General features: G+C 47.2%; 1 protein-coding gene across 1 annotated transcript in view; it reads right to left on the reverse strand.

Annotated features, from left to right (window-relative positions):
- Positions 1-23396: 23396 nt before the first annotated feature.
- The window catches only part of LOC114689785 (pro-neuropeptide Y-like), a 52132-nt gene continuing 50712 nt past the window's right edge, over positions 23397-24816 (reverse strand). Inside the window, exon 4 of the mRNA XM_037201775.1 lies at positions 23397-23547. Coding sequence (XP_037057670.1) covers positions 23397-23547 — 151 coding nt within the window. The remainder of the gene's footprint in view (positions 23548-24816) is intronic.

Raw genomic sequence — 24816 nt, forward strand, 5'->3', positions numbered from 1 at the left:
TTTTTTTTTTTTTTTTTTGGTTTTTTCGAGACAGGGTTTCTCTGTGTAGCTTTGCACCTTCTCCTTTTTAGCCCAGGCTGGCTTCAAACTCACAGAGATCCGCCTGGCTCTACCTCCCAAGTGCTGGGATTAAAGGTGTGCGCCACCACGCCAGCGCTCTGCTGAGTTTTTTATCAGCAGATTTCTCTTGTCATGAGGCTTGGAGTGTGCCATCTGCAGGATCCTGGGTACCTAGCTGATTGATAAATTTGGCCTTCAACCTGCCCCTTCACCACCATTCGATTCAGCTTGAAGGAGGAGGGCACTGAAAGCAGAATGTCCCGAAATTTCCCAACCTGGCTCTCCCATGTAGTCAATGAGTCTCCATAGTAGTCAATGGATTCCCCACACTGGCTCTCCCATAGTAGTCAATGGCCTCTGAGAATGTCCTCTCTCCCACAATGGCCTCTGAGAATGTCCCCACACTGGCTCTCCATGGTAGTCAATGCCTCTGAAATGGGCTCTCCATGGTTCAAGAATGTCATGAGATTTCCCACACTGGCTCTCCATAGTAGTCACCTCTGAGAAGTCATGAGATTCCCACACTGGCCCATGGTAGTCAATGGCCTCTGAGAATGTCATATGAGATCCCACACTGGCTTCTTCCCATGGTAAATCAATGGCCTCTGAGAATGTCATGAGATTTCCACACTGGCTCTCCCCATGGTAGTCAAGGCCCTCTGAGAATGTCATGAGATTTCCCACATGGTAGTCAATGGCCTCTGAGATGTCATGAGTTTCACACTGGCTCTCCCATGGTAGTTCAATGGCCTCTGAGAATGTCACTCACCAGAAACAGTGTGACAGCAGAGCTCCATCCCATCATAGTTTGGAAACTGGATCCCTGACATGGGTGCTGACTCTGCCTCAGCTGCTGTCACCTTTTCTGACAATACAGTGGGGGGTTAGTAGAAGAAAAGAACTGACGTGCCTGCACACTATGGCTGTCGTAGAGGACCGCTGTCCCTGGCTTGGGGCACAACAACAGAGCTTTATCCTGCCCTGGTCTGTAACCTAAAGTCTTTTCACATAGACACAGACTGGGTCATCCTGTGACCTCATTCTCTGGTGAATAGTGGCTGTGATCTCCTTGAGTCCTTGTTTGGCTAGTCCTTGGAGCATGTCTGCTGATACTTACCACAACTTTTTCCTAGTGCTGTAGCTGAGGTCACTTCAAGGAACGGTCACTTCAAGGACCACTTTGTGTCTCACACACCTTTAGCCCTGTTAGCTGAAGGAGTTTAAATTAGGCCTTCATCCAAGAATTATGTGGATTCCTCCCACCACTTAGCCTCAACTTTCTTTCACACCTGCAGTTCCGTCTGAACCCCACAGCGCACCCCAGTAGATACTGTGCTCCCTCCCATGAAGACCACAGCCGTTACCATGGCAGTGAGCTATTATTATGAGGTAACAGAGGCCTGACCACACCTCTCTCAGCTTTTGCCTATGTGCCTGAGTGTAGCATGAGATGCGACCACGCTTTCCCACATTGTGCCGAGCACCCTGTCCAGCAAGTAAGCTATAGTACATGTGATGATGTGATTTTATCAACAAAGGCTGAGCATAAATTTACCCTCTGTCATATATGTTGGTAGAGGAAGACATGTGACATTATTCAGTATCATCTACAAGCACTTTCACACATGGATGTGAACCTGCAGACAGGAGCACACACCAATAACAACACACACAAGTGAAAATGTGTATGTAAGTACAGAATTAGAGGGGAGAGTGCAGCCATGGTGTTCCTGTGACAGTGACATTGAGTTTGTTCCCATATTTGTCCGCTATCTGAGTACAAATGAAAAGATTGCTACACCAGGGTAGCTCAGATGTCAGCACCCCAGAGACTTCCTCTACCATCCCTGGACACACTATGAATGATGGTCATTTTGGGCATGCAAACAGGAACCCTCCATCCTTCCTTACCTAGGCTGGAGATTGGAGTCCTGGTCCAGACACATCGATGTGGCTTTGTTCCAAGGCTCCTCTCCCTGGTGAGTCCAGCAGTTTCTCTCCCTGGGTTTTGAGTGGCCAGTCCCACTGCTATGGGAACCCTGATTCCTGCTGTTTCTAGCTCTTCTTAGGATGAGCTATCCTAAGTAAGGGACATTTGAAGTCCCTCACTATGTCTCAGTCTCCCCATGTAAAGCCCCAATGTAGAAGTGCCTCCCACTGAGTCAGTCACTCACATGATGAATGTCAGGTAGTGTCCATCCCAGAAAACAACCCAAACTTACCGAGACACTTGGGCCTGCTTGACTGCCAGCTGTCCTTGCTGGACTCTGTTTGCCCTCAGACCAAGACCACTGCTGTCACTAGGACAGGGACTCACCCTGTGAGGTCACAGAGGGAGGCCTCACCTCATTCTGAGAATCACAAAGGACATCCAGGCCTCAGTCCTCTCCCAGCACGGCCATCTTGTTCTCTGCTGTGCAAGCATCCCCAGAAGCACTAGCTTTGGGGAATTACGTAGAGGCATTTCTCATAGACCGTTCTTTCCCTGGGAATCATCCACATGTGTCTCCTGTCAGCCCTCCATTTTCCCACGTGTACATCAGCCTTGAGAGGAGGAACACAGTTGACTATTTTGTTTCCTTATCTCAAATCTCTGAACTTCACACTCTGCCTCATCAACCTCCGACTCTCTACAGCCGGATGGTTCATGGCTGTCACTCAGCCTGCAAGGTGCCATCTAGTGCCCCTTGTATCTGGCTCCAAATGTAACCATACACACCTTGTTTCCTAACTTGACCTCTGGGCACCATTCGTCTCTTGCTTAGTTGGTTATTAGCTGAATGCTTGCCTGGAATCCTGTGGTCCTGGGTTTTAGAGTGAATAGTATGTAAGTACATAGATGAGTAGGTGAATTACTATACACTGTGTGCAGGAATCACCATAGATGGTGATGCAGCAGGCCAGCTTGTAAGATAGACCCTGGAGCACCTGCTTTTCTTTGTGCCATCCTCAGCCAACCTTCCACCCAGGTAACTGTGTGGTGTGGGTGATGATGCTGTACAGAGTTGTGCCAAGCTCTGTCCCAAGCACTTTCAGATCATGCAGTGGTGGGCTGGTTCTGTTAGCCTGCTCTGAACTGGAATCTCAGTCAAGTCCATGCTTCCCCTGTGATGGAAATGCAGTCTCTCAACCACCAGTTTCCAGGGTTTCTCATGAAGGGAAGGTGGATGTAAAATGACTGACATCCAGTACTCAGGGATCGCTGGCCACTCATGGCCATGGACCCACCATGAATTTCTCAGAATGTTGCAAGAGTCTACCATTGATTTGTGAAAAGTGTGAAACCTTTGGCTTAGTCAGCCTGCCTCTGTCCTTGGAGATAGAAAGTGTAGCTTCTGGCACGAGGATGTTTAAAGTGAGTCACGTTGTATGTTTTTGCATTCAGATAGCCTCCCATGTAACATGACTCATGAGCATGAGGACCCCATGGGTGTTCTTGGAGATGTGGGGAGTTAGAGTGCCTGGTGGAAGGACAGGCTTTCACAGCAGGTGAAGGAATGGACACTGTTGTGTCCTGAGCCCAGCCGTGTGTCCTGTCCTCCCCTGGGCTCACTGCGGCTGTTGCTGGCTGTCCACTGTGGAACACAGTTTACATGTGGCAATGTTTGGACACAGACAGGCAGACAGGCTTGTATCACTTACAGTTGACCTCTCTACCCAAGGCACCACACTCTGCATGGGGTCAAATTTGGTCCAAATCTGATTAAAACCGTGGAATGAGAGCTTGAAGTGGAGTTCATTTTCAGGTTACCTGCTCTAGCATCAAATGGTACACTGGTGTGTCAGTTCTGTGTTGAAACTCACAGTTACATGTGGTTCCGGTTAAGTTCCCCGGGAGTTTGCCTCTCAGTGAGCTGAACATTTGTGCCACTATTCAGCCAGCCTGATCTCTCCCAGGATCTGTAGCTTCAAGTCACTGCAGTAGAAATAGTGTGAGCCTAGCTGCCAACCAGTTCCTCGTGGGGATTCCGCTGCCCTTCCCCATGTCATAAAGAACCCAAATTATGTTTTAGAAAGCTCACTTTCTAGAAGAAACCTTGTTACTAGTGTGCAGTTAGATCTGGTCTGCGCACCCTTCCATCCTGCAGGGCCTCTTTCATGGATGTTTGTTGTGGACTCTTAAGGCAGCGGGACCCTTTGGGCCCTCTGTATGTACATGCACCCTGAGCTACACCAAGCCTCAATGTCTATTTACCTGGTACTGTTTTATCCTCACCTTCTTGGGCCACCTCTTCCAGCCCATATTCAGACACAGTTCTGGCTGAGGACATGTAGCCATCTGTTCTCCAGACAAAGAAGTTGTGGGTTCTTCGCTCTGTTTGCAGGGGCCAAGAAGACCTCCCCAGCTGGTCACCGTGAAGGTCAATGACTAAGTCAGAGTCTAAATTCAGATCACCTGCTGCTTCACCTGGGAGTCCTTTACGCAGGCACGGGAAGCCTGCCTCCTCTGAACTCACTTTCAGGAGCTGTCTCTCCAGCCACAGTTGACCTGCTATTCTGACTCTCCATATGTAATCTGGCTGGTTTTTCCTATTCTTTCCTCCCCTGGAGCATCGTTCTAGTCTCCAGGACCCCCTAAAAATATCATGATCAAGAGTTAGGGTCAGAGAGCAAGATGTGATCAGAAAACCAGGAGACCACAGCCCTGGTTCAGTTTTGTCTTAACCTTGCTGTCTCTGTGGCCTTAGAAAAGTCAGGTGACTTCTCTGGGCCACAGTTTAATCACAGATGGCTTAAAGTCCAGTACTGTTATTGTCAGCGTCTCCGTTCTCACCTGAGTACGAAATAAGCATGGGTGAGGAAATATTTTGCAATATGACAAGCATCATTCCAACCACTATCACCATTAGTATCGCTGTGTGAGTGGAGCCCTTCTGCACATCCAGGTCTGAAAGTCCCGGCCAGCTTATGAGATCTGGAGAGATCTACTTTGCTAGCATGTGTGAGTTTCTGGAAAGAGATCAAAAGACTGCACTGCCTTGCCACAGAAAGGGAATTCCTAGTTCCAGGCAAAACACTGAAAATGAGCAGTCTCTGCCCTAGAACTTGCCCAGGAAAGACACAAATCTCATAAAGATCATTGACTGAGGCAGAACGTTAACCCAGTTCCCTGCTGGGGACAAGTTCTCACTGGCCCCAATGAACACAAAATGCAGTTAAATCAGTCTGTGTGAGCGCTTAGGCAAAAATTTGGCCGCAGCCTTTTGGGGGTCAAGCTTCCAGCTTTGGTAGTTTCTAAACTCCACATTGGGTTGTAGAGACTCAGGACCCACCCCGGCCTTATAGCTCAAAACCAGAAAGATCTTGATTAGAAGTAGGGCTCTTGGTGTATTGCTGACCCCTCCAGAATAGTGATCTGAGTCTTTCTCAACCAGGGATGGGAGCTGCTGTGCAACTGAGGGTCAAATGGAGCTGGATTTTCACTGTTGTCCTGAGGGTGATCAGCTTTTACATGATAGATGGAGGGAGCCTGCCCAGCTTCCTGGAGGTAGGTTCAAAGTCGTCAAGTGCCGCATCACGTTAGTGCAGTCATTTCATGAGTGAGTTCAGCATTGGTTTGGAGAAGTAATGCTCTCTGGGTACATCAGTTATTAGTATTGTGTATCCCTGATGCAGTGTGGGTGTGTCCCACCAAAATCGTGTCATATGCCTTCATTAACACCTTCCCAGGTGGGCATTTTATCCAGCGCCCATCTTATGAATAAGAAAACAGAACATGGAGGAGCTTGACATTTTCAGCTGTGTGTCTGCATGTATGTGTTCACGTGAATGTGTGAGCATGTGCATATGAATATGTGTGGAGGCTAGAAATCAACATTCCATGTCTTTCTCGATCGCTTTCACCTTATTGAGACAGGGTCTCTTACTGAACTAGGAGCTCACTGACTGGCTCCATGGATCCACTTGCCTGTGCCTTCCCAGAGCTGGGACTGTACGTGTTCCACACCATAATTGGCTTTTTCGGGAGCTGGGGATGCAAACCCATGTCTTCACGCTTTAATTGCTCTACTGACTTAGCCAACTCTCCATCCCCTTAAATAATTTTTTTTTTCCCTGAGACAGGGTTTCTCTGTGTAGCTTTGTGCCTTTTTCCTGGAACTCACTCTGTACACCAGGCTGGCCTCGAACTCACAGAGATCCGCCTGCCTCTGCCTCCCGAGTGCTGGGATTAAAGGCGTGCGCCACTACTGCCCAGCTCCCTTAAATAATTCTTGAAGCTACAGAGCTACTAGGAGATAGTTTCAGAACAGCACCGAAGCCTGTCCTCATCCACGCAGTTGCCTAGACCTTGGCAGTGCTCTGACGCCGTGGGAGTGAAAGCCCTGCCTCCTAACCTCCCCTTTGCACTTGGCACGCCCTGAGCTTCCAGGAGTGTTTTGGATTGACTCACCAGTGTGGCATCAAGGTGGAAGCAGAGCATCTGTGGCCCAGCATGAAAGGGAAATGAGCTGGAGCAGAGCCTCAGGAAGGGACAGTGGTCCTGAAGCTGACCCAGGGAAGGATGGGGAAATGGGAGCCACAGCAGGCTAAAGAAAGAGATGGTGGAGAGAGGTGGAGAAGGACGGTTGCAGCCAGGATAAAAGGAGAGAAGGAGCAGAAATGAGTGCCAGGCCTTAGAAAAGCCTTTCATGAACCTGGGTAGACATCTTATCCCAGGCAATGGCTCATTGGTGTCTCCATACTGAGGTGTAACTTTGGGTCAGGCACCCTGGCTGACTGGATGCTCGGTGGGCAAGCTGCCTGCTCATTTTTCTAGCCTTGTCCCACCCACCTCTTGGCCCTCTTTCCATGTGAGAAAGGAAGTTCTTCTGTGGCCAAGAGGATATGGGCCTCCAGCAGATGACACTCAGGTAGCAAGAGCCCAAGCAGACCCAGGGTTGATTTGTTCCTTATGAAACAGGAGAAGGTGTCAAGGACCCCCATTCCTTTCATGGATCAACCACCACATCAGAAATCCTCAGCTGATCCTCCCACTTCATTCACACTCAGGTGGCAAGACCTTATAGGGAGATCCAGACACAGGACCCCGGACACAGCAACTTTCTCACAAACAATTGCATTTTATAAATTTTCCCACCTGGCAAGGGAAATGGCTTATCTCATTCAGTAGGCAGGAGGTGGAGAAGGAGGTGGGGGAACCCCCAGGCCCAAAGCAGCCTGAACTTTCAGGAAGTTAACCACATTGGCAAAACAGAACCAGCCCCAGAGCCTCCTTGTCATAGGGCCACTAATGCCAATGTAGGGACCCCATATCCTCATGACATCATCTGGTCCCCACTTCTTCCCAAATTCTGTTTCTGAAGACCTTAGAGATTGGAGTTTGAGAATGGATTTGTCGGAAGACAAACACCCAAGATCTCAGGAGCCTGTGCCTTCAGTCCAGGAGGGTAAGGCTTTCCTGGAAAAGGGATGTGTGTAAAAAACAGAGAGCCTGGGATGGATTCAGTCCCCATGGAAAGGCAAGTGCTGGTGAGGACAGATTGGCTGTGAATGTGAGGGGTGCGAGAGGAGGAAGAGGGTGGAGTTTGAGCAGTCTCTTCTCGGAGAAGACAAGAAAGGAGCGAGAAATAGGTGAGCTGAACCAAGGTCCCCACCCCCTCACTATGCCACCAGCAGAGCTTGGCAGATAACACAACAAACCAACCCAACCCAACCCAAACCTACGGGCACTGCTGAGAATGAGAACAGACTCAGAGTTTAGGGAATTAGTATTCATGTCTTATATATGAAAGTATCTTAGTAAGGGAAATATGTACACCTTTATAAAAGTGAAAGTTTTGGTCTTTGGTAAATCTACTAGGGACATCTCTCTAATGGATGGTGTTATTTGGAAATAACTCTTCTGCAATTACCAGTAGATGGGTATATGTATTGTGCTTTTCAGAATTCAGAAAAGCCCCAAATTGAGCTAGTCATTTGCCCACAGTGCAGCCTGTGAATATGAGAGAATGATTCTGTTAGCAGTTTGACCTAACCATCAAGTTAATAGGAAACTGACCTATTAGGTTACCAGTCAGGAATCTGACCTAACTGCTACTTAGAAGCAAATTAAACTTCTGAAACAGTGCAGTATTCAGTAAGGGGAAAAGTGCAAACGTACAAGCTCTCCATCACACATTGTTTGATGCAAGTGTGAAGACTGTACAAGTCTGATTTAGAAAGACAGCCTGTGAGGCTGGCGGGGCCTACTGCTGTGTGCTGTGATATTATTCCCAATGTACCTACTTGGCATGTATGCAAATGTTTACAGTGTAAAGTACCAGTTCTTATTTGATAGTATTATATTAAGTGTTTTTAAAGTTGTGTGTGTGTGTGTGTGTGTGTGTGTGTGTGTGTGTGTGTGCTACATGTTTACTGCAGTTCCTGCAGGAACCAGAAGGCTGTTTTGGATAGACTCTGGAACTAGAGTTATAGGCAGTTGTGAGCTGCCCAGTTGTGGCACTGGGAAAACTGAACTCAGGTCTTAAAGAACAGTAAGAGCTTTTAAACCACTAAACCATCCACTGCGTCACCTCTCCAATTTAATGCCTAGTATTATCATATTTAGGTGGAGGAGCCTAAGAGGGAAGGCAGTCATTCTGTCTTGAAAATGAACTGATTAATCATCATTTTTTGTTCCTGTCTGCATTTGAGAAGTGTTTACGTCAGTTGGCCAAGGAGACAGGATTTTAGAGACCAGGAAAGAGACACTGTGTGCTTGGAGGTGGTTAGGAAGAGCAGGTTTGTGCCCAGGAGAAAGAGAACAAAAGGGGCACCTTTGCATATTCTTTAAAAATGAAAATGTCTTCCTTGTAGACGCCTTGCATCTACGGTATTCAGCAGAGCAAAATCTACATGCTTAGGAAGTATTGATTGAATTGAAGCGCACACACAGATGGAGATGAGGTTGTAATTTTGCTAAGTTGGTCTGGAAGTGCAGAGGCCCAGACAATGGACTCCTTCCTGGCTGTTTCTGGTGGCTGCCCTGTGAGCTTCTGAGCCCCTCCATTGCCTTGAAGAAACCCCAGTCAGAAAAACTGCACAGTCATGACTAACTGGACACTAGGACTTCCTGTGCCTGGTGGAGCTGAGGTGGAGGAAGATCCACCCACTCTCTCCTGACCAAGTAGAAGAGCAGGTGTTGAGCCAGCTGGTCAACTTAGGTCTGGATGGTTTCTTAGGTCTGGGGATGGCAGGAGCACCCCCCAATGAATTAGAACAGATGATGTTCTAGAAGCCCCAACAAGAGAGTGGAGAACACCTGCTTCACCCCCAGCCTATTGGTTTGAGGGTTTGAAGGGGATGCCAGTGTCTTCAAGTGAGAGCCAGGCTTCATTCAGGGGGAGAAGGCAGAGAGGTGTTCAGAGAAGAGACAGGTGTGGAGAAGGCTGGGTGGTGACAGATGGAAGGATCTGAGGTGTCTGGAGCTCAGGAGGTACAAAGTTAAGTGGGCAAAGCTTCCATTTGATAAGGGATGGTTGGGAGTCAGTGGCTGAGGCACACAGGTTGACGGACAGGGAATGAATCTTTTGCATGTTGGAGTGGTGAGACCACGGCAATGGGGAACACAGCTTCTCCAGAAGCCAGCAGGAGCCATCACATCTTCAGTCCCATCGGAGAGTCATCACATCTTCCGTCCCATCGCAGGAGTCATGGGCATCTCCAGTCCCATCCCAGGGGTCATGGAATCTCCGGTCTCATCGCAAGAGTCATGGCATCTCCAGTCCCATCGCAGGCATCATGGCATCTCCACTCTCATCGCAGGAGTCATGCACCTCCAGTCCCGTCACAGGAGTCATGGCATCTCCGTCCCATCGGAGTCGTCGCATCTCCAGTCCCGTCGCAGGCGTCATCGCATCTCCAGCCCCATAGCAGGAGCCGTCGCATCTCCAGTCCCGTCGCAGGAGTCGTTGCATCTCCACTCTCATCGCAGGAGCCATCACATCTTCCGTCCCATCGCAGGAATCATCGAATCTCCAGTCCCACCGCAGGAGGCAGTTTGGAGGCTGGGGAGCTGTGACACACTGAACTTTGACATCCTCTGACAGCCTGGCCAAATAGGGCTTCCTTGGTTGTGCATGTTGAACAGGGACACATCCAGGGGAAGCTCTTGACATGCGTTCACTATGAATGGTGTCCTGCACGAAGAAAGCTCTTTACTTGTAGACAAGAGCTCCAGGAGCACACAGTGCTTAGAGTTTCCACTTTTCTGCTTGAGAAAAACTGAGGAGCACCAAAGTCCAGCACCTTCTGGATTTCAGTCCTATTATTAATGGGATCAGGTTTTGATCCCAGCCTTTGAAGATGCCATGGGTCTTAGCTCTGCATCTTGAATGTGAGGTCTTCTGTCCTTGTACAGTTAGAACACTTTAGAAAGAACCAAGCATCAGGGTGCTTCTGAAGGGAAGAAGGTGTCTTAGGATACAAGAGCAACATTGGAGAGTGACCTCCGTCCTTAGATGCAGCTTAGCCTTCTAATTTGGCCTCTACCAATAGAAAGAAGAGTGGAGGGCAAAGGTGACTGGAGACTCGCTGAGTGCAAGGGTTATACTCGGCTGTTTGGACTGGGAGCCGGTCACCGTGTGGTGAGGCCACATATATTGGAGTTTGAGGATCTTTCATCTTGTGCTAGCCTGTTTCTCTTGGAAGGCCTTCCAGTGGTCTTCCTGGGGGTAAATATCCGGCCACCAGCGTCCTCAGAGGGAAGCAGAGAAGATATACTGAGGTGTTCGTTTATTTTCCCCCAGCATTGACATTTAGAAAAGCACTTGCTTTGGTCCCCTTTGAAATGTCTCTCCACTCTGCTGGGTTCCCTGAGTCCACAGCTTCAGCTCTGTAACCACATTAGAGACTCGGTTGTCCTGTATTTCTCCTCTCAGGAGACCCTTGCCCTTGGGCAGAAAAGATGACCTGGAGTCCTAGTCACATAATATTCTTGGAGGCACCCACATCCTGGCCACTATGGTAGTGCCTCTGTCTGTGCTCCCTACCCCCCACGTTTTCATTGCTTAGACCCTTTACCTCTTCTTTGGTTGGGTTGTATTCCCAGGTAAACTGCTCGTCTGTGACCTCATCTCAGGCCCTGCCTCCAAAGTACCTTAGGAAGTTTACATGTCTGGGGTTTGGAGCTTGGAGAGTGGGCTGGCCACCTGGCCAAGCTAGAAGAGGTTCTAAGTCTTCCTTATACAAACTGTTCCCCGGTCCCCTGTTTTCAGCCCGCCTTTCAGTCCTACTTTCTGTTGGATTCTGGGGTGTTCAACTCCTGAGGCTTTTTCAGAGCTCAGTGGTTGAAATGCCTGGCTTTTTATTGCTTTCTTTCTCTGAAGGATATTGGGTTTTAGCATTTTTCCTCTCTGATGTATTATTTAGCACCCATGCATCTAGTTTGAATCCATATGCAAAAACAAAGAGTCTTTATTCAAGCTTGAACTTGGACCCTCCATCTGTCCAACACAGCAGTGAGGTCAGAGAACCCTGAGCCCAGTCGGGGTAGGGTTTTTATCACAGCAGAGGTTGGGATGAGAGAATAGGTGCATGCTGCGCCAAGGAACACTTGGTGATATCTATAATAGTTGGAATGTTCGATATTCCCTTGGACATTAGGTATTTCCTTTAGAAAATTAGGTATTTCTCCCTTTGGATGCTGATTGGCCCATTCGCGGGTGGTGCCTGGGTGATGTCAGTTTACGGTTTTTCCTGGAACCTGTTGTTGTCTTACAGTCAACAGAAACTCAGGCCTATTTTCTGACTGGCTCTCTTAAGCCTGTCATGGCAGACGTGTAGCCAAGCTGCCCTGGGACCCACGCCTTCCTTAAATCACTTTCTTATGTCTTTACAACTTGCATTTACACACTTTTGAATCACTCACTTAGACCCCTCACAACTTAATAAACTTTAAACCTTTTCTTTCTTTTTTTGTTCTGTTTTACTTTGTTTTTCTGTAGTTTTTGGTGCCTGTTCTGGATTTTTGCGCTGTAGACCAGGCTGGCCTTGAACTCACAGAGATCTGCCTGGCCCTGGCTCCCGAGTACTGGGATTAAAGGCATGTGCCACTACCACCAGGCCAATGTTTCTTCTATCCAATCATTTACCATGAGACTCAAGTGGTTGATTACTGAGAGCAGTCATTACAAAGCAAGTTCCTTCAAATAAAGAAATAGTAAAAAAGTTACATTGAAACAATTAGTTTATCTTTTTCAGAGTCCACAGGGAAGATAAATATGTCCTAGCCCTTTTTCATCAGGAGAGCTGGCAGCTCTAAAAAAAAATGAGTCCTGATTTTTACAAGTGAAATGAACTGACCAGACAGCAGGCAGCTTTGGGGAGGAGCTGGTTTGCTTACTGCTGTTAATATAAAGCTACTGTTTCGCTGTTGATATCGTCAGAGAATCTGAGAAAGCTAAATATATACAGAGCATAATCCAAATGACCTACGTATTCATTTAAATGACAGGGACTTACTGCTACCTGGACAGTTACCCTAAGGATCCTTCCTGATCATCCTGGGATCCTGTGGCCTCCATGCTTCGTTGGGGGTGCAGAGGTTTGTAAGTCTTTGGCTCTTACACATTAGGACATCGTTGTGTCTTCAGCTGCTACACAGGACAGCATCAGCCTTTGTCTGCTAGACCCCAGAGGTCTGAGAGATTTTCCTGTGGAGGAAAGAACCTAGGAAAACTGACCTAGCTGTGGCAAGGCAGAATAGGACAGTAAACCCAACGGTGTTTCACCATGGGGGCAGAGCCCTGGTGGCAGAAGAGACATGAAGTGGTTTTGGCCCAGTGGTCAGCATCACCACAGTCTAGGTGGAGGCATCTGTGCCCCATCATCTCCTTTGGATACCTTAGGACCTCTGCCAGGATCTGCTATTTCTGTCTATCCCAGGAAGCTTTCTCATTGACTATTAAATCCCACATTCAGCAGATCTCTGAAGAGTGTGAGGACCATTATCTACTAAGGATACCCGATCTTCAACAAACTTTGTTTTTTTTTAGTTACTAGCTTTAGGCTTAACCTTGAAAATACACAGAGGAAGCTAAATAAAGCTTGCCACTGTAAATGAGTTACATTGTACTTAGCATGACTATGAGCCTAATTCTGAGCACATTAAATAATTTGATTATTTGTAAGAAGAAAAAGCATTAACTTGCATGTCTTAATTATCTTTAAACAAATTAAATCCGTGTAAGATTGCCTATGTATAGGTTTTCTTTAACCACAAGCCTTTTATAAGTTAAAAGTTTTAAGCTAAAATTTTATTACAGAGGTTTAACCATACTCAATGATCTTAAAAATCCCAAGATAAGGGGTGTTTACATAATAGCTTAGGTGATTTCTTCGGAGCATCATAGTGATAGGAGACTTTGGGAGTGTAGAGCAGAGAATGTTTAGATATAACAGATTTGGAGATCATTTGTTTGTACAGTGGCAGTGGTTGCTACGATTTCAGAGAATTTGAAAACCAAATGTGTTGGTTTTGGTCATTGAGCTGTACTGAAGCCAAGCCATTTTCAGTAAGACAGTGAGGTTTTCATAAAATCTCTGAGTACTGGGAGGAAAAGAGGAAGGGCCATATAAGGCCCAGGAAGGTATGAGGAGACACAGAGGGTGGCTTGAGGGGAAGGAAGGAAAGGGGTGAAATATAGGCTCAGGGGGGTGCAAAGAAGCTGGGGGGCTTCCCAGAGGGAGCCGAGAGGAAACAGGGTCGCAAAGTCTAAGGATTCCACCCGAAGGAGGATTCCAATATCTTAGAAGCCTAGGAGGGCTTAGGGAAGAGTCAGAGCAGGCGGCTCTGAAGAGGAGATGAGAGGCCCCAGGAAGGCTGAGAACTATGGGGGCAGAGGAGGGCTGAGTGTCCTGGTGACAGAATTTTATTGTGGGGCATCCCCAAGTGACCGAAAGACTTGTTCAAAACCACAGAGGAGGGACATCCCTTTCCGTGTGACAGGGCCCAGAAGAGTGAGGAGAGCATCCTGGCACACGTGTCTTGACAAAGCAGGCAGTTCCAGGGTGACTCTTACCCCGCAGAGGAGGACAGGAGAAGCAGGTGAGGGAGCAGACCGGGAGAAGCTTTTGGAAAAAGGGGAGCGTTCCAGCAGAGGTGGGAGCAAGTGTCTTAGTAAGTAGACAGTTGTCCATGTAGTGGGTCCCAGAGGGCTCAGGAGGCTTGAGATACCACATGGTGGGCACTCTGAGGGCGTGGGAGGCTCTAGGAGCCAGAGAGAGGACGTTTACAGGTGAGGAGAGGAGAGGTGGATAGCGAGGTGGGTGGAGGGAGAAACAGCTAAAATATCGGATTCTAGAATTTGGAGCCAGATATGGTGGTGGGTGGCAGAAGCCAGAAGAAGCAAAAGATCCCCACATACCTTAGGAAAGTCAGAGCAGCAGCCTGGCTCGGAGAGGTCAAGTCCCTTGGAAGGAATTCCTATATGCTACTACTGTGGTTTTGGTACCAGATGAATGAAAAAAAAATGAGGCCATGGCTGCTCCAAGGTATGGTTAAGGAGAAGGTTTATTGTGGATATGAGGAGAGAACAGACAGAGGCTTTCTGGAAGAGTCCAGAATGAACACAGCCAGCCGACTAAACCAGGCCATGGGGTTGGGAGTGGGGCAGGCAGACCAAGAGATATCAGAAAGCAGAGCCCGTCAGAAGCCAAGAGACCAAGATGAAGTGTAGCCACATTATGTGTGACTTAGTTATCTGGGGATCAGAGGCTGGGGAAGAGAAGGGGATCCAGATCCTGGGTTGGAGAGGTTTAGGGTAGGACAGGGGTGAGAAGGGCTGGGGGGAGCCACAGCATTCTGAGAGGATAGACAGTTTTGATAATTAAAACTAGGCAAGGGAAAAGCAAGGAGGGAAAGATGGGGTGATCATCTCATGAACACAGATGCAATAGTCTCTAGTGAAACATTAGCAAACTAAGCCTGGTGATGTATGGAAATCTAACCTATCATAACCGGATAGGATTTATTCTAAAAAGTGATCTTCCATGACAAAGCCCATGGTTCTCCTCACCACGTTAACAGAGTCAGGAAAACAATGTGATTATCCGAATGAAGTAGAAACTGGTCCACACATCATAACATCTGCCATGCATTTGTTAAATTAATAGATACAGAAAACATACAGTGAAACTGTGAACAAGTCACACCTTAAAAAAGAAGAAGAAAGTTAACAACTGGGATTGAAGGATGTTTCTATAACATTTTGCTGGTGTCTGTGAGAAACTGATGTTCTGTTTGCTTTATTTGTAAAACTAAAGACACCTTCACCACCACATCCACTTTGCTCTCCCACACACAATTAAGTAGAGATTCTGGAATTATGTATGAGAATGCTCTAAGCAGTGCTTTCTTTGCAATGGAAACAATTCAAGTGTAAACTAGTAAATTAATCAATAAATTTTGGTGCTTCCATGTAAGAAATAGCACAGAGTAGTCCAAGATAAATGTATATCAACACAGACAACATAAATGGGGAGAGGAAATGTCACAAGCTGAGTTGAGTTATCACCAGGGTGACATGATGTTTCCAACAGTCAATAGTCAGAATGGTGTCTTTAAGGTTAGGGGTTTCATTTGCATGGGCCTTCTTCTAATATGACCGGTGGCCTTTTAAGAGGCAGGTAAGATATGGACACACAGGCCGAGAGTCAGCACATAAACACACAGGGTTGAAAGTGGCCTCAGGAGAGGGCTCAGAGGAAGCAAACCTTCGGGCCCCTTGACCTGTCCTCCCAGCTTGCAGACTAGGAGAAAACAAATCTCTTGCTCAGGCCGCCAAGTCTATGGCACTGGCTACAGCAGTAGCCCTGGCAAATTAGTGCAGGTTTTCAAAATCTCTAAGTCGATAAAGCAAATTACAAAAATTAGTTTGATACTCTTCGAAATTGAAAACAAAACTCGTTTGAAGGCTACTCACTGAAAAATACATGTGTGGCTTAAGAAACTGTAGAAGTAAGTAAGGGATAGAGAGATTTCTATGTTCGGTCAGTGTTGGCTCCTTTCTGACAAATCAGGGGTGGAGCAGGCCAGGCACCTGCCGCCAAGCCTGGACATGCCACACTCAGGTCAAGCTCAGTCCAGAAGTCACCTCTCCCTGCCTCTGAATTTGGTGCCTCACTCACAGGGCCTGTACAGATGCTCCTCCTTGGGACTGCTAGAACTTTAGACTCAGACACAGCCAGCTGTCCATCGGCCCCTGTCGACCTGGCCGACTGGCAGGTGTGTTAGTGCTGGAAGGAAGCAGGAATTGCCCTGCATGGGTAGCTACTGTCCCAGATCCTTAGCCATTGTGGGACTGGCCAGATGTTTCAGTGGGGAAGGCAGTTGCCGCCAAAGCCAAATGAGCTGACACGGTGAAGGGAGAGAACCAACTCGTACAAAACCAGCTCCTCTACATTTTCCTCTGACTTCCATACACAAGTGGTGGAACATATAACCACCCCCCACACACACACACACATACAAAGTTCACTGTGACTGTTGATCACTCGTGTGACTTCACCCTGAAGTTTTGTAATGCATGTTCCCTGATAGCAATACGACACTAGGAATAGAGGGCCCGTGGAAGCTGAACCCTTGTCTTTGTGGAGCATCATGTCTAGCAGGAGAAACAGACCTCACTGGGAATCCAATTGAGGCAGCCGTGGCAAGTGGACAGGAGAGGGGTCTACGCCATGAAGGTTTAATCAGGGAGGCTTGAGGAGGCGCTGCTAACGGCGCAGATCCCATGCAGAGCTGTAGAGGATGCACTGGAGCTTTGATTAGCAGAAGAGGAAAGAGAAGGCCTCTGCAGGCTTGGTGAATGACCTTTGTGCTGCCCCGGTGGTGGGGGAAGAGGTCAGACAAGAACCTGGGACGGAGTCAGGAACACACAGCAAGGAGCCTAGGGAGACATGCAAGACCACGGAAGGAGCTTTGTGCTTACCTTAAACCTAATGAGAGGTCATTGACTAATGAGAAGATGTGGAGATAGGAGGTAAGAAGCCATTGGATTGTACTGTGAAGAGGCCATTGTGTCCTGGACATGAAAAGAATATTTGGTGGCCATGTTAGGACAGAAGGGAAGGTGGGTGCTTAGGAGTTTCAACCGTATAGGATCTCAAGGAGTTCTATCATCCCAAGGAGATGATGTCATGAACTAGTGTGGCCAGAACGAAGCTCAAGAGAAATGAATGGATTTAAAATTCATTTAGGAGACGAAATGGGTCAGTTTGGGATCCATTAGTGCTCAGAGCACCCCTGTGAGGTGGCTTCTATTATGAGACCAAGCCTCAGCTGAGAAGATAAAGACAAAACGTGAGCCAGTCACCTAGGCCAGGAAAGGTTTCCCTCACTTGCAGCTGAACTGATTTGGGCAAGAAGGTGAAGATGAGCAAGAGGGAGGTATTAGGGTGACTCCAGAGTTCTGGCTTGTGCAAACTGGAGGCACTATGGGCTGTCACTGTGGGCCATGCCCTGTGGGCATGCATGCATTATGGGCTTTGCATTAGGCAAAGTGACTTTGGAAGAGGTCCAGGAGTAGGAAGGGATTTAATCTTAGTTCAGTTTTGAACTTTGAACATGATGAATTTAAAATACTTATGAGACATCCAAGAAATGTCAAGAAGGCGGCTGTGTATGTATGTCTAGGCTCAAAGGAGATTTCTAGGCTGGGGGTGTAAATGTTAGTCACCAGCATAGTCATCAACATCACTGATGTTGTGGCACTAATGAGATCATGGGGAACAGAGGAAGAGAGGGAGACACCTAGGACCAAGCCTTGAGTATTTAATTGCCAGTAAAAAAATAAATCTGGAAAGCATAAAGGCATAAAATCTGGAGAAATTGAGAAGCCAAGATTCCCCAACTTCAGGGTGGGGAAAGGAGAAAGTGACTAAGTGTTAAATGATGCTAAAAGATAAATTAGGGGGAAGATAAAAACAAAGTCTGGATGTATGGGAAATGGAGGAAGGGATACAGAGAACAGATAGACCCAGGTAGTAGACTGGGATTTTAGCCTGGATGAGATGATGGTACCTTGCAGAAGGTTTATGGCAATGGGGAGGAGATGATGGATTACACACAGGTGACAGGCAAAGCTTACAGATGGACTAGAATCAGGCATGACTTCTGGATGTCCAACTAGTACACTAGGGTGAATGGTGTTGCCATTGACCACAGAGGAATGCAAATGAACATGAATGTAATAGACCAGGGTAGGGGTCAATTCTGTTGAGGGCCATGCAAATTTGAAATGTCTAAAAAATATTTCGTGGGTCTGTGGTACAGTTTGGGGCACAGAGGAGAGGCCATGGCAAGACTAAAACGTTATGGAATCTTCACCATCAAGTTGATGTTGAAAAGATAGGGCTCCATCAATCCCAAAGAGAACAAACATGGCATCCACTGAAAAGGAGATGAAGCATGGAAAATGTGACTCAGAGAGTGTGTTGACAGTCTGGGAGCTGGGGCTTAGGTGACTAAGCAGATGAGAGACACAGAGGAACTTCATAGCCTCATAGAATGCAAAGGGCCTTCGTGCTGGTGCACTGTGTACAGAGCTGTGTGGTTTTCCGTATTGGGCACAGCCATCCAACTACACAAGCCCAACTGGAGGAGACCAGGGAGACGTTCCTTCAGGGCAAGTGTTAGCCGTGCCATTGTGAAGACCAGAGTTAGGATCCTAGAGTCCACAGACACAGCCAAGCATCCTGCCTGCCCTCCCAGTGCAGGAGGAGGAGACAGGAACTCAAAGAGCAAGTTGGCCAGCCGACAGGCTGAAAAGGCAAGCTCCAGGCTCAGCAAGGGATCTGCCTCAATATAGAAAGTGGAGATCAGTCAACAGCGGGTTTCCACACGTTTGCACGTGCATCCCAGTATAAACTCTCTCTCTCCCTCTCCTTCTCACCCCCTCTCCTCTCTCTTTCCTACTCCCCGCCCCCCACATCTCAACCCTCCCTCTCGTCCCGGTTGTCAAGTGGAAAAACTGAGTCTTTTGAGTGCCAAACATTGGCCCTAGCCCTTGAAACTTTCTTCCTGATTTTTTCATGCCCTGAAAGATGGACTGGATTCTGCAGTGAACTGACCAGCTGAGAAATACACTCCTGTGGTCTCTATACTGCCGGAAGGTCTACTCATTGCAGGGACTCAGTGTGTCCTCAACCTGTTCCCAGCCCTGTTTTCCCTCCAGAGGCCCTTCTCCGTGTTGCCAGGGTCCTAATATGTGAGTTCATGATTCACGGCAGGCCCGCCTAAGTTATGACTTTCATTACATCGCGTGTAGATTGTGGCAAGAGTCTCATAATTGCTTTTCCTGCTTCTGGTCTCTTCTCTCTCCAATTTGTCTTTCAGTTGCCAGATTAATCTTTTTGAAACATAGCTCTAACCCAGCTTCTGCCCAGCCCAAACGCCTCTAATGGCTCCTATTTATAGATCAGACATGTTCAGGTGGAATAGCATTGCCCGGGGGTTCCCAGGAACAGGGTAGGTGTGTGGCTCGAGTTGCTGGTCACCCTGGTCATATCTGACTGGTTCTGGCTGACACCGGCTTGCACTCCGGCCCCTGTTGCCTCATGTCAGGATCTGAAGAATGAGAACTCACGGCTTCCTAGAGAAGAAATGCCATCAGGTAGCCAGGCCTTGGAGACATGAGCCCAGATATAGGCTGTCTTTTTGACTGCTTTCCCAACTTCTCTCTGCTATAAGTTGCTGTTTTTAGATCTTTGTACTTGCTTGTGTTACCTTTTCACTTAATTTTTTCTGCTGCCCTCAAATGGCCAAACCCAATCTATGTTTGAAAGATTGTACTCTCTCTTCTCCGCTAACCATGCTCTATTCCCTCGGCTGGAGTTGTCTCTGTTCTAGACGGCAAGAGCGTTCAACCTGCTCCTTTCTAGGGCATTTATCTCCTTCTGCCATATGTTTCTATTCATTTGAAACATGGATGAATGCACTTTCCAATTGGGGTGCAAATTGGTCCACATCGACTTCAATAACACATGTTTATTAAGCACCTATTACAGGCCGAATAGAATCCTGGTGTTGATAAAATGGCAGGAAATAAAAAAGCACCAAGTTTCTGGAGATTGTGTTCAGAGGGGAGGGGGGAGCAGGTAAATACACAATGTGAGATTCTGGTTCGTTCTAGATAAAGCAGAGGGAACGTACAAAGGTGAGGAATGCAAGAAGGCCACACAGGATTTTCACAGCATGGTGATGGATGGAGCTGTGGTAGGCAAATGCTTTCCAGAAGAGCATCTAAAGCATAGTGACCAGCAAGTGTCCTGAACTGACTCTGTTTAGGAAATGGCAGAGAGGCCAGCTGGGTCACAGAACAGGAGGTGGGAGAGAGAACTTACAGACTAACAGGAGGATTTGGGCTTTTACTTGTGTATATATTCAATTAATCCCTTGAACACCCATTTGCTTTGGCAAAGCTATTATTGCACTTTTCAGACGTGACTTCCACCCTATGTTGTTAAACAACTAAAGATTTACCTGGATCAGAGAGCTCCACTATTTACCTCTAAGTGACCATTTCCATCAGACAGTGGCCACCATTGCTTTACCTGTTCCTATGTGGGCTGTCCTAGTCAACTTGCTACCGTCTACAATGACCTGAAAAGGACATCTCAACTGAGTAGTTGTCTTCATCAAATTAGTCTGTGGTCATGTCTGTGGGGACTGACTTGATTGTTATGACATACAAGGACCCAGCCTACTGTGGGTGGTACCATTCCCTGGGCAGGTGGTCCAGAGCTGGATAAGAAAGGTGGATAATCATGAGCCTATGAATGAGCCAGCACACGGTAGTCTTCCATGGTTTCCATTTTCAAGTTCTGCCTTCCCTCAAGGATTGTATGGATCTGAAAGTGTAAGGCAAATTAACCCTTTCTTCCTACGCTGCTTTTGGTTAAAGTGTTCACTCACAGCAACAGGACATGGGGTCATCATGGGACACTTAACCCAAGCAACTTGATAGATGATTTTCCACTGTTATGGCCATACCTCAGCTGGTCAAAAGTCCTAGGTAGGACACAGTGGAGTCCTAGGCTAGGGCCAAATGATTGCAGATCTCCTATGTCATTTTCTCAGCCACTGTTAGTAAATCTATCTTAAACACATACTCAGCCTTGTTGGTAAAGACCGATATCTTGCTAAAGGGCTGGGCTTGGAGCACCCACCTGCCATAGCAATACAGAATGCTAGTCATCACCCTACCCAACACAAGTCCTGCTTCTTGTCATAAACTAACAGAACGATCCAGTAGAGTCACGCCAATTATCTACAACCAAATCAATTCTATGCGTTCAGCTCTGAGCCCAATGCTATGAATACTGAACATCTGAAGACACTTTCAGCTCTGGACACAGGAGAGAAGGCTGGGAAACTATCAGGAACGTCTCCCCAGGTATCACAGGCACATTTCTTCCATGTGAGGGAAGTTAATTGGCCAAAGGAATCTGGGTGGTTTGGGCCCGAGTTACCATCTCAGCACCCCATTCATGAACGGCACTCAGAAAACATTTGGGAGATGGAATCTGATATGTTTAAAATGACCCAATCAATCTTCCATTTTGTGAAGTGTTTTCAAATGGACTACGGGGAGGAAATGGCTTTTCTGCTGTCCGTCAAGCAGCCGATGTTGGTGCGCTGCCCAGCCCTCGGTACGGTAGCGTCTTCACATTTCATTCAGACATACGCCCCTGCATCCTGTGTTCTTGCATCCCCGTTAGCTGGCCAAGAGATTCCTTGAGAGTAGTTCAGGGGCGAAGGAGAGCGAAGAGACGCGGTGGGTGGCAACGTGCTTGTGTCTCTTGAGGCAGAGCTGTAAAGGTGCAGAGTGAAGGAAGGAGGCTCTGTGGGGAGATGAAGCTGCTTCCCCGAAGCGCCTCCTTCAAGAACCTGAACCCTCAAAGACAGAGACACTGAAACAGTGTGCCAGATTCCTGGCAACACCGTCGGCACTTTCCCAGGACTTGGTGGTGTCATTTCCCGTCTTGAATTTGGTTAGCCAGGAAGTTGCCCCAGCTATTCTCTCGATTGACAGTTGCCTCCAGAGATTCCAGGCCAACCTGTCTCCCAGAATCGAAAACAGGCTGGCCACGGAGAGGAAGCTTCCGTTTTCATAGCCTCTTGGGATAGCCATTGTTTCTTCAGCGAGCCCCAAAACCTGGATTTATCTGCGGTGTGATTCTCTCTCTAACCTGTCCCTCGGTGCTCCGTTAATTAGCAAGCCTCTTATTTAAACACGCCTGGCTCTTCATCCCCCTGCCTCTGATCGCTGTGAAGTCCTAAAGCTGCATTAGGTGCTTCTCATTATTTCCATGGCAACCCAGGATAATCACCATTTAAAGTTTGCGCCTTCACTCTAGGCTCCTGGGAGAGAGACAGCGTGATGGGAGAGGCAAGCTCTTATTCAGATACAAATGCCCCCAACAATAGCTCCATAAATTACTCTGTGAAGTAAACTGATTTGCTAAACACTTCTTTAGTTAGATTTGACTCATGGTCTTCTCCTCCTCTCTCTCCCAGCTCACATTGTCATAAATGTTTAAAGGAATATTTCTATTTATGTCTTTATAGTAACACTTCTTTTAGATGTCTGCTTCTGATAAACACATCGGGATTACGATATGTTAATATTTAGATGTCTGCTTCTGGTAAACACTCCAGAATCACGATACATTAATATTCTTGACACTCTACTTAATTTAAAAAGAGTGCCTTTTCCTACTTTGTCCATATCTCTAGTCTGCAAGCTCTCTGAGTAAGCACAGCTATCAAATGGGCTCATGGCACACATGAGCACACACATGAGCACACACATGAGCACACACGTGAGCACACACATGAGCACACATGAGCACACACATGAGCATACACATGAGCGCACATGTCACAAAATAGTCTAGAAAGGCTTCGGAGTAACCCTTGCTGCTTTCTTTGATTTCATCAAGTATTTGATCCTAGGATGGTGATCAAGCCCAAACTACACCACAGATTATATGTTTGACTGCAAATCTAGTCCAATTTTCTAAGTTAGGATTGACACAGAATTCCTGCTATCCCGATGATGGTTAGAAAATGCCCTTCCGCTCTTCTCTGAAATGTTATTGAGGAAGCCGACGACCCCAGTAAAACCTTGGAGCGGAGGTGAGTGACTGCACATTACATGCCGTCTCCTTCTCGGAAATCTAGTTCCAGTCATGCCAGTTGAAGGAGGGCCTTCTGGGAAGAGGACACCTGCTCAGAAACCGAGCCTGCCTGCTCATCCCACCGTCATGTGCAGAATGAGGTGCTCCTGGCTGAGTCACGGCATGAGAAGGCAGGTGTCTGAGTTGTTGAGGGTGTTCCTCCAGGACACGGTTCCTCAGCCCTCGGCTCCATCTGTCAGAAAGCATGAGGGCCGGGCTCCCAGGGGGGCCGGGCTCCCAGGGGGCAGCGCTCCCTGCTCTCTTTGCCTCGGAGTCGCCACCACTGTCTTCAGCCCACTCCCTCTCACGATGCTACTGAACTCTGCACTGGAGTGACAAGAAGGCAGTTTCGGTTTAGGCCAACGGCTATGTCACAATGAGAAATGGAGCCTCCACTCAGGCTAGACGATACTGTTGGCCATCGATGACCCCCTGAGGTCCATGATCCAATTTTAATGACCAGAATGCAGACTAAGTGCTTCCCAGTGTGACATGATGCATTGCCACTGTATAATGCCCATAGCCAACAGCCTTTGGATGCAATGGATGCAGTGCACAGGCCCCACAAAAAGTGCCTTAACTTCTTTTAGACTTGGAAGAAAAACAAAGTATCATATAGGGTGGATTCTATTCCTCTTTAAACCAATGTAATCCTAAAATATCATCCTAAGCAATGTGTGTGTGTGTGTGTGTGTGTGTGTGTGTGTGTGTGGTTTGCTGAAGGTCTTCTACAGATCTATATTCCAATATCCTTGACCTTGGCCAAGTAACTTTCCTCTAAATTCTTTCTGAAAATTTAAGAGTTGTTCCTTGCTTCGGAGACACTCAGAAACTAAGTTGGTCATTTCTCATTATGAAATGGTTCATGTTCCCGGCTCCCTTGGAAGAGCTGGAAGGGTGCTTTTGAAAGCTGAAAGCTGGCCATTTTAGTTGAGAACATTAATCATGCTGCTTCTGCTGTCGGCTGAGGTTATAGCATCTGATCTCCCATTTCCCCTGTCATAATCATTTATGCTCTGCCCCTTGACATGACACATAAGTCCTTTTTATTATATTACATATTAAATACACCAGAACACACTAAAATCTCTTTGTTATCCAGTAAAGTATAATATACAGCAAGTTCATCTCAATCTGCTCTTAAAGAGGCTGGTTACTAACGTGCCTAATGCCCTATTTGGGGGACTGTTACCTATCGGGCCAGGAAGACGCTTAAACTCTACAAAGGCTGAAATAAAGCTACATGAATTTAAAGGGCTCCTTTGCTTTTGTTTTTGGTTTTGTTTTACTTTGCAGGGGAAGTTTCTGGAGACTAGACCCACTCAATGCATGAAGAAAGCAAGCCAGTTTTCATTGCCTACTGTGTGCCAGGTGCTGGCTTATCTTCACTGGGACCCATAATCTGCCCGTTACCATTACAAGGAGGAAACTGTCTTCAGTTAGGTAACTGGCGTGCTCTATATAGCAAACTGTTATAAGTACAAGTAGAATTTTGACCTAGATTTGCTTCCTTAAAATGCTGTGGTGTCTTTTCATTCCACTCCAAAGAAGAAACCAAGGCCATGCCAGGCCTCCATCCCTATTTCTACAGCCTTA

Source organism: Peromyscus leucopus, unplaced genomic scaffold (assembly GCF_004664715.2).
Source record: "Peromyscus leucopus breed LL Stock unplaced genomic scaffold, UCI_PerLeu_2.1 scaffold_140, whole genome shotgun sequence".
Lineage (NCBI taxonomy): Eukaryota > Metazoa > Chordata > Mammalia > Rodentia > Cricetidae > Peromyscus > Peromyscus leucopus.